General features: G+C 41.2%; 1 protein-coding gene across 1 annotated transcript in view; it reads left to right on the top strand.

The window, feature by feature from the left end:
* The first annotated feature begins 2,674 nt into the window (after positions 1–2,674).
* The window catches only part of LOC139458548 (cdc42-interacting protein 4 homolog), a 29,114-nt gene continuing 21,052 nt past the window's right edge, over positions 2,675–10,736 (top strand). Inside the window, exons 1-2 of the mRNA XM_071239977.1 lie at positions 2,675–2,736; positions 5,993–6,043. Coding sequence (XP_071096078.1) covers positions 2,675–2,736; positions 5,993–6,043 — 113 coding nt within the window. The remainder of the gene's footprint in view (positions 2,737–5,992; positions 6,044–10,736) is intronic.

Here is a 10,736-nt window from a genome sequence, read left to right as displayed (position 1 = left end):
CTTTTCCATGTTGTCAAAACCCAAATGTTCAAGATTCCTGAATAAGGGATCCCCAGATAAATGCACTATAACAGAAACCTTCAAGCACCCCAGAGACCACCTTAATTTTCTGTCGTAAAAACATCTGAGCATCTAGATCAGGTGTAACATTTGATTTCAGAAGGATTATTAGGGACAGTGTGGCAGTTCATTGTGATTATAACATTGATAATTTATATCACAACAGACAGAGTAACATCTTCCTTGTATTGCAGGGTTAGACCTTATGACAAATTGTAAGGACTAGCAGCTATGCCCCCAAAACTAATTACATTAAACTAAGGACGTTGGATTTTTACCCAAGCATTAGGTGGCTTTTTCTTACAAAGATGTGTTAAGTATATACGATTCTGCATGCGTCTCAATCAAGCTACTCTGGAATTATTTTTCCTAAAGCAAGTCCAGTTGTAATTCAGTTCATGTAAGTTTGGCACCAGCTTTGAACGTGGTTTATCTGGATGCCTGCCATTGTCACGAAAAAAACAACAACAGTTAATTCAATCAGGAATTTGTAATCAAAGCAGCAAAGACATCTTTGTTGTTATTGCTTGAGAATATTCCAAATCTTGCACAGCTAGGTATGAAAAATTGATCTCTTATTAAATGTGACTGTTTTAATGTTCAGATTTATTTGAACATTCCAAGTTTTGTAAAGCCAGGTATGAAAAAGTTATCTCTTATTAATGCGACTGTTTTAATGTTCAGGTTTATATTGTCTATTTCTGTTTTGGGTAATCCATTGTGAAATGTGGATTATTTTTATCAGTTCCTAATCTTCACACAGAATAAATGATGATGCTCCAGCTTCTATCCAGACAGATGTGTGCAGCTCAAATGAAAGAATTGACACAGTCCAAGCATCCATCTTCAAATAGCCAAAGACGTACTGTCTGTAGCACCAAGACATAAAGACACATATCCCTTGTCCATTAGTTGCATCTCTTAACACATGCTAAAATGAAGCCCTCCTGTCGAAAATGACAGATCATCAGTTTACAAATATACAAATTAAACACGAAAGGAGATTTGCAAATGTGAGCGAAGACGAATACAAGCTACGGTAATCTTGCTACAGAGGAAGGGAATCCTTTAAGCTTGAAGTCCCTGAAGAAGAGCCCTCTTATCAACACACGTCTCTGCAGAAAGCCTGGTGCGCACAGGTGTTTTTGTTAGGACGCCATGAACTCTCTCATCCAAACAATACTAGTCTGTTGTCACTGGCTTGCTGGTCTGCCAGTAGACTTAACTTTTCCTCAGATCTTTTCTTGAAATTGTGTGTGAAAATGCTTCATATCATACAGACATGTCACAAATATCAGATTTTTTTGCTGAACTGACAATTTTGGAAAGAGAGTTTACATTCATTATCATGGCTATTTAGTCTAATATATTTGTGTTTTTAGAATAATTTCCCCGAATATAAAACCTCTATTACATCATCGCCATAAGTGCTCTTATTGAAGTTTTTCAACAGAAGCCCTCATCATTGTTAACTATCCATAAATTGTTGTGCAATTAATAGTATCTTGCTGCCCATGACTCCTGTGCAACCATCTGCTGACTAGATGCAGATAATTAAGTAGTTTTTTAAAATTAAAAGACATAATAATGTGTTTATGTTGATAGGTCACACTTTTAGAGTAACATTTGATTGGCGGGGTGCAGGTTTTACTGAGCTGATAAGGAATAATCATGCCCTTTAGTACTGCATGGATAAGTGCATGGGAAAAGACATGGAAGCAATCTGTGCAATAACTTTTGAGCTAGTGGCCCGAACTAGCATAAAGCACCATATTCAGATTTAGTGTTACTTTATGAACTATTACTAGTTGAGCTTACTAGACCTAATAGGTTAATGTCGCACATTGTCGATCATATTTCTCGTTGTGACCGCCTCCATTGTCTAGTGGTATTAAGGGGATAAAACAAGGTGCTGGTTGTAAGCTATTGCTCCCTTGGGGATTCCGGGTTAGAATAGAACCTGTGCTGGCTGAAAGCTATTACCCCCTTGGGGATTCCGGGTTGGAATAGAACCTGTGCTGGTTGTAAGCTGTTGCTCCCTTGGGGATTCCGGGTTAGAATAGAACCTGTGCTGGCTGAAAGCTATTACCCCCTTGGGGATTCCGGGTTAGACTAGGATCTGTTCTAGTCGTATTTGGTAATTATTTACAGGCCACCATCAAATAGCTGGTATATTTCCGGGTGGGCATTCAACACAGAAACATGATCATGGTGGCATATGAATACACATTGTCAAAGTATACTTGTTCCCCACTGATGAAGTGTAGTTGTGTTTAAATAAATACACACTGTCATAGTCAGAGTCCCACTGCTATGGCATTGCCGTAGAAAATAAATACAATTGCTTTTTTATAAACAGACGAACAGCATCTCTTCATCCTCCCAATCGCAGTGTGCTGACGATGGACCACTTCTACACATTGGTCCAATATTTGAACAGCGGTTGGCCATCATGAGGTTTACCTTTCCCCACTCTGGTGCCATATGTCAACTTTTCCATTTGACATAACTTTGAAAAAGCCATTGCCGCCCTTCCTGTCGTACTTTTCTAATTTTTATTCTAAACAAGACTGAGATTTGAGTGAAAATGTTGTGTGTGTGTAATCTTGGACCGATGTCGGCTCAACCCAGCTTTGGGGGACCGGAGCAGCTGGTTTGGATGTACATCGCTGCAGGGTAGCCGAGCTTCTAAACCCGCTCAAGAACCATCTACCATATGCAAGATTTGTAATTAAAATCAGTTGTGTATCTTTGCTGTTTGGACCCACCCAATACAGCCAAAACACCTTTGTTCAACATGGAGAATGTGTCCTGGAGTTACGATGTTTTACACAACAAACATGACTGTCCTTGGACAAAGATATTTGGGTTGAAGCATCAAGTGTGACCACAGGCTCCTTGCATGACTGACCTGGTGATGGGTTGGTTAGCTTGTGCCTGGGGTCATAAGTCATGATTCACATCATTGCCTAGCCTTGCTCCATGGCTGTGCTGAATGACAAGTCCATGGGTGTATAGTTATTATATCCTTATAGGCAAGTCTTGATGAGCGGATAGTACATCAATGAGCAAGTCTCTTCTAGGGACAACTTGTTCTTATTATTTATATAATCTAGAAATTATGATTTCTGAAAGTTATTTCCTCCAAGACTTGCGCAAGTCTAATTACTGCTGTCACGGCACAAATATAGCCTTCTCATCAACTCTGGGCATATTTTCTCAAGTTGTTTTCATGCTTATTATTCACACATTTTGTCTGAAGAGTTCTGGCTGAAAATATGTTTGATAGATAGAAGAAGAAGAAAGAAGAACATTTTCTGAACTAAGTGCCCACTCAGAACAATGCAAACATTACAGTAATAATTTGGCACATATAATAACATGATATACAATTTGAAACAGGTTTAAACTCACCTCACCTCACCTCACCCTATGTTCAATACATGGTAACTTCAGGTCTTTCTCCCAGAATTACCAACCCACCATGGTAGGCTGACATATTGTCAAGTGAGATCGGACAACACACTGTCCGTTATTGTATGACTCTATTGTAATACTTGACCAATACTTCACAGCCTTGTGAATCAACACTACCTGATGGACAGATCAGAAGCATGTTAGCACTGTGGATTATTTTTATATTCCCAGAGGGATACAGCTTTTGTTTTAGCATAATCAACATTGTTAAAGGAGGCCAAGACAAATATGGGTGACCAAGTCAAACACCTTGCCATACATCTAGTATGGCCACTGGGGGTCCGAGTGAAAGTGGTCGTAATGGCGGAGCATCCTGACTATGTGTGGCCTTCAGCCAATACAATATGGCTGGTTGCACCATGCTGAAGCCGATGGGCTCTGGAAATTTGGTACACCTCGCAGGAACACACTCCATTGTCTGGCCACTATTGGAATGTAGTCCACACCTGCAATTGTATTCAGCCAGATGATATTCATTCTCTGTTGTCCTTGCTTCTTAGCCAGGCATCTCCAGAATGGAGTGGAAGTATTTGGTGGCCATTGGCTGAACAATCGAAAAGGAAAAGAAATTGTAGATTAATAGAATTAATTTGTAATTTTGTACCGATTTAGAAATGCCTGAGGAGTTTGCATGTTCAGAAGAGGGGAATTTGAGAGTAACTTGATGCCATCATATTGATTTTGTTGCAAAGTCATTCTTTGAAATAATTAATTGAAAATTTTGGTCCTTGTACCTTATTTCTGAAGGCTATTTCATATTGATGCATTTCGATAGTCGTCTGATTTGTGTGATTCCAACAGTCATCAATGCTGTTGGAGCCAGAAGAAATACAATTAGAATGTTCCAGAGGTACATATTTTTTGTTGATAAGAATACAGAGTTACCCCGGATTACAATGGGTTTCATTGGATTACCTCAGGAAAGATTCGCTACAAGAGGTGGGATAGCCAACCCTAACTCACAACTAACCCTAATGGTCATCAATGGTATTAACCAGAACACGATAAAGGGGTTAGCTAGCATCGTGGTTTCAGTGAAACCCTTGAAGATCCGGGGTAGAACAGATCTTCAGCAACCAATGCTTGTCGTAAAAGGTGACTATGCTTGTCATAAGAGGTGACTAACAGGATTGGGTGGTCAGGCTTGCTGACTTTGTTGATGCATGTCATGGATCCCAATTGCGGGAAGCAATGCTCACTCACTCACTCCAGCTTGTTAAAATACAGGCCATTTATTGATAAGGGCAGTCTTTTGATTTTGGAAACCCTTCCGATGCAGGTGACAATTACTACACTCTGTGATCTCTGTGTGGACTGACACAGTACTCAATCAGGTACTACTCCTGGGTATTTGATAGGCTGTGGGAGAGCCCTGCAGGGGTAGGTGTGTTTGATGTAGGTGCAAGCCGTCATGGCGAGGTGACAGCATGTACTCCCACTGATTGATTAATGGTGTCCTCGTCACTGCACACCATCTTGAAGCCTGGTCAATTCAACTATTAGCTGACCAACTCACTCATTTTCCGATCTCATTCTTGAACAATAATGACTTTGTATAGCCATTTATAGCACTAATCATTGTTTAAGTATATTTTTACTATTGAACCATGCCATTTCAGGAGTGGCCAAGTGCATATTCCTTTCTGACTACTGGACTAGATTCATAGTGAAATTTTATTTTGTAATTGATATAATTTGTAACTTGTGAGCCCTGGGTTACAATGGGTCACGTTGAAGGCGATAACGTCATCGGGTGGTCAAGCTGGAATATAGCTGGAATATTGATGAGTACGTTGTTAACAACACTTCACTTTGTGAAAGGGAGCCCTGCTTTTGTTCAATGTTTAACCGAGTTGAGCACTGTCTCATCCTGTGTGTCTGACTCCTAGTTAAGCACACATCACATATTGACTCATTTCAGAAATTACACTCATTATTCCTTGTACATACCCTTATGATGCTTTCACAACTAATTCAACAACAAATGTATTCAAAATCAGATTGGAACAAACAATTATCGATCTCTATAGTCTAAGACTGAGCACACAATTTCACTATCCCCCAAAATATTCATGATCCCCCAACTTTTTTGGTTCAGTATATATACATGTATCCTGTATTGAGGCATGAGTGAGTGAGTTTGATTTTACGCAGCTTTTAGCAATATTCCAGCAATATCACAGCGGGGGACACAAGAAATGAGCTTCACACATTGTACCCATGTCGGGAATCGAACCCGGGTCTTTGGCATGACGAGCAGACACTTTAACCACTAGGCTCCCCGACCACCCCTTATTGAAGCATGACATAATCATACTTGAATATAGTCGCAAACTGACGTAGTGAAACCCAAATGTCTGCAGCCTTGATGTTCCTCATTATTGCTGTGAGTGTTATGACTTCAACTGAGACCACATTGATATAATCATGTAATTGTTGTCATTGTTTGTTTCAGAAAACTAGTGAAGAGTTATCAACCACGGAAGAAAGAAGAAGATGATTATGTGTAAGTATGACACGTGTGGAATTGTACTTTGTTCATGCCAGGAGCCATGCTCTGATGGTGGGCTCACATACAATCATTGTACCCCTGTGTGACATGTATTACCTATCATAATCTGTGTAACAATCATCGTCTGTCAACTGTCCGTTTTCCATTTCCAGAGCAGAACTCTTAAACTGTTGAATATTTCTCCGTTTCAATGGTGCCCTGAATGTGGATCTGACTAATTGTTTTTTTAATTATTTTTTTGAATTACTATTTTTTTATGACAAGTTAGACTTATACTGAACACGAGGGTAATAGTTTGTCATGAAGAAAGATTTTTCAGTTGTTTGAAATTATTTTAAAACCCAACCAGGACAGTCAGGCAGGTGACCCGTCAGTGTTTCCTGCCCATCTTCAAAGTTACCTGCCCACACTCAGACATAATAAATAATGAAAAATCACCCCAAGCAAAATTAGAGACAAATAGCATCTCGATTCAGTTGAAATAATGCAACCAATTACTTGAGAATCTACAAGGAGTCATAATAAAACTGAATACGAAAGTAGTCATATATTTATGTGCCAGAAAGTCAGGTAGGTGGAGGAAAATTTCATGCAGCTCAGCAAAAAGGTTACCAGCCACGTGCAGGCAGTTATTTCGGACACTGGTTGTTAGGAAAATAGAGTGGAAAACTCAGCTGCCATGTCAAGACGACCATGAAGAGTAAATACTACACTGAAACATACAATGAAACTCGTTGTCATATCTAAAGGTTTCTGTCACCTTTATTCCTTTGAAGAATTCATTATGACTTTCGAGTTGAATGTCAATTCACAAGGGACAAAATCTAATGAAATCAGTATATGTCTTTTAGAGGTCTGGTGGGATGAAGTAAAGCCAATATTCTTGGAAGATTTATGGCCTAAAAGACTGCAGTTTTATCGATGGTTCCGTCTGTTCCAGTGTATTGATCGCAAGTTCAACAATTAGCCGAGTCATTCTCATGGCAGGAACAACACGATTTTAGACCTGATTGGGTTGCTTTATTAAAGAGTGGACATTTTATAGATGGTGCCAATAACCTGACAGATTTGAATATTCGTGCAGAAAAGTGTTGGTTTGTGGTTTGAGATATGGCTCTTGCATATGAGCGTTTCATATCGATAGAATGTAATCGTGACATGATACCCAATCGTATCAACACTATTTTCTGCTAGATATTGACACAATAATACTTTACGATCTGTTACCTTGACTTTATGTGAAAACCATGTTAGATCACGTCATAGAGATGGGGAAGAGAGAGACCACTTGAGATGCCAGGCGATGTTGCATCTTCTGCCTGAAGCTGACACATTGGGATATAAGTGAAATGCTTTTTTAAGGGGGTGGCAAGCTGTTCAAACTTCGTTGAAACTAAACCTTTTGGATAATAGTTACTAACCAATTATATACCCCTTATAAGCTTAAAAAAAAAAAATGTAATATAGACAGTAAAATGTGGACTTCAATGTAAATTTTCGTTCTTAGTAGGGTTGTGGTTCGAGCAGGATGCATGATATGCCGACTTTGGTATGCTTTTGAAGTTTAAATAGACAATCAAAAGCTATGGCATATTGATAGAGCATCAGTCTGGAAAGTGAAAGGTCAGTGCTTCGATTCCCAGGCCATGTCATAACAAAAGACATTAGAAGCGGGTACTTTGTTATCAAGCCTGACACTTGGCTTTTCACTGCACCTTTTTGAAACTAACACGTTTCTTTAAGGCATATTCATTAGACTTGCCAGTTCAGCTGCCTGACTTGAGTTTATCTGAATTTATACACTGATCCCACACTACACAACTCACCATGGCATAATCACACCTCACTCTACACAACCCCAATACAGACCCCCCCACACTTGGGGATAGACAGGACCTCTTGTCGGTGGTCAGGTGATCAGGTCAGGTGGTCAGCCTTGCTGACTTGATGGATGCATGTCATTGATCCCAATTGCATGGATCGATGCTCATGATATCAATCACTGGATTGTCTGGTCCAGACTCGATTATTTACAGACCGCTGTCATATACAGACTGTTGTCATACAACATTCCATGTCGGACCTACCTAACTCAACTCTGTTACCCCACATCACACCATCACACCACCACACCACCACACAACCACACCATCACACCACCACACCACCACACCATCACACCACCACATCACCACAACACCACAACACCACACCATCACACCACCACACCACCACACCATCACACCACCACACAACCACACCATCACACCACCACACCATCACACCACCACACCATCACACCACCACACCACCACCGCACCACACCACCACCACCACATCACCACAACACCACACCACCACACCACCACATCACCACACCATCACACCATCACACCACCACACCATCACACCATCACACCACCACACCACCACACCATCACACCACACCACCACCGCACCACACCACCACCACCACATCACCACAACACCACACCACCACACCACCACATCACCACACCATCACACCATCACACCACCACACCATCACACCATCACACCACCACACCATCACACCATCACACCACCACACCATCACACCATCACACCACCACAACACCACACCATCACACCACCACATCACCACAACACCACACCATCACACCACCACCACACCACCACCACCATCACACCACCACACCATCACACCATCACACCACCACACCACCACACCATCACACCACACCACCACCGCACCACACCACCACCACATCACCGTCACCATGCTGTACGTGACAACCGACAGTGGCACCACTGAATCAGTATTTGTTATACTTGATGATAACACTGCTGACAACAATTTGCCAGCAGATGGGTTGCCACTTAGTCAGTATTGATGTTTACTTTATGGATTATTCAAATGCATTAATCAACTTTAACATTGGCCATTAACACCTGGTGTTGATATGGAAGTCTTGTTGACTGATGCAGATACAGGAATTGTTCTGATGTACTGCTCGGTGTATTGGGTACAGCGGGTGTCAGATGTATGGCAGTATGTGAGTCCGGTAATACTTAAACAGTCAGAATACTATTATGTAAAAAAATGTGAATCTGCTATGACCATATCGATAAATTTTACAACTTCTGGTCAACATGTCATATGCTTTTCATGTAATTGTTGGAATGACCTACATCCAATAAAAATGTAAAGGGAAAAAAAAAAGGATAGAAAGAGGCCTGTCCCCAAGGTCACATGGTCATCTAGCCCATGTTAAAAGTACAATAAAATAAAGAAAGGGGCGTGTCATCTAGCCCATCTAGCCCAGTTGTCTAAGGCGCTGCAATTCGTTGCACGGAGTTGCATCCCTTGGGCATGCCAGAAAGCTATGATTGTGGGTTCGAATTCTGGTTTGCCCCAGTTATGTTTCTTGGTTTGTCAGCACCGAAGTGGTAAATGTCTAAGACCTGCATCACTTCGAGCTTTCCTCCCACATTAAGCTGACATGCTGTGATAAAACTGGAATGCTGTTAAAAGCGGTGTTACGCCCAATTCACTCACTCACTCGCTCACTCAAAGTACAATGATCTCTAGAAAGGAGCGTGTCCCCAAGATCACATGGTTATGTGGCTGAGAATTTGACCTCATGGAGTGACCACAATTGGCTTACCTGTTACAATGTTGGTGTGTACTTTAAAAGTTGAAGATGGAAGAAAATAAGAAACAGTACTTGGTCATGAACATTCTTATCAAGTAACCCCTGTCGACCTACTTGTCTATCGGTCCCTAGCAACATGCAGTCAACAGTCATAAGGCCATTTCACTTTATTTTCTTGTTCACTGAACTGTTGTGATATACATCCTGGTGTGTTAGCAGCACTAGGTGTCAGATGTCAGTATTGCATGTCCCACTGCTGATCTCTGTAGGATAACCACAATCTCTCCATCACACAGGTGATCACAGAGCAAGCTTATTCTGTTCATTACCATATAGAATGCAGTCACAGGAATGGCAGCTCAGATAAGGAGGCACCCATGCAAAAGTCATGTAAAGGGGTCGTGGCACTTAGATGACCAGTGGTCAGCTGTAATTGTGACCATAATGGTGAGAAGGGGGTGTGGCACTTGGATCACCAGTGGTCAGCTGTAATTGTGACCATAATGGTGAAAAGGGGGTGTGGCACTTGGATCACCAGTGGTCTCTTGTAATTGTGACCGTAATGGTGAGAAGGGGGCGTGGCACTTAAATCACCAGTGGTCAGGTGTAATTGTGACCATAATGGTGAAAAGGGGGTGTGGCACTTGGATCCCCAGTGGTCAGCTGTAATTGTGACCATAATAGTGAAAAGGGGGCGTGGCACACGACAAGCAAGTGGTCAGCTGTAATTGTGACCATAATGGTGAAAAGGGGGCGTGGCACACGACAAGCAAGTGGTCAGCCAAGAAAGGTGGTTGTGTTAGTGGTATGTGAAGGTTATAAATCAAATATGATTCATAATCTGTGTCATGTTAAAAACAGATAGATATCTATCCACAGTATTGTTGACATTGTAGTCACAATTGTGTTTGAAAATAAACATCATGGGTTGTAGTGAAAATGCAGCTAATATACAGAATAACCGTATTTATTGTACAATTGCTGAGGTAGATTTCCAAACAGATAAGGTATGCAGGTAAACTGCATCCTGC

Source organism: Haliotis cracherodii, unplaced genomic scaffold, assembly GCF_022045235.1.
Source record: "Haliotis cracherodii isolate W230 unplaced genomic scaffold, xgHalCrac1.p SCAF_13, whole genome shotgun sequence".
NCBI classification, from domain to species: Eukaryota; Metazoa; Mollusca; class Gastropoda; order Lepetellida; family Haliotidae; genus Haliotis; species Haliotis cracherodii.
The sequence above is the reverse complement of the archived record's forward strand: the minus strand, read 5'-3'. Positions and strand labels throughout refer to the sequence as shown.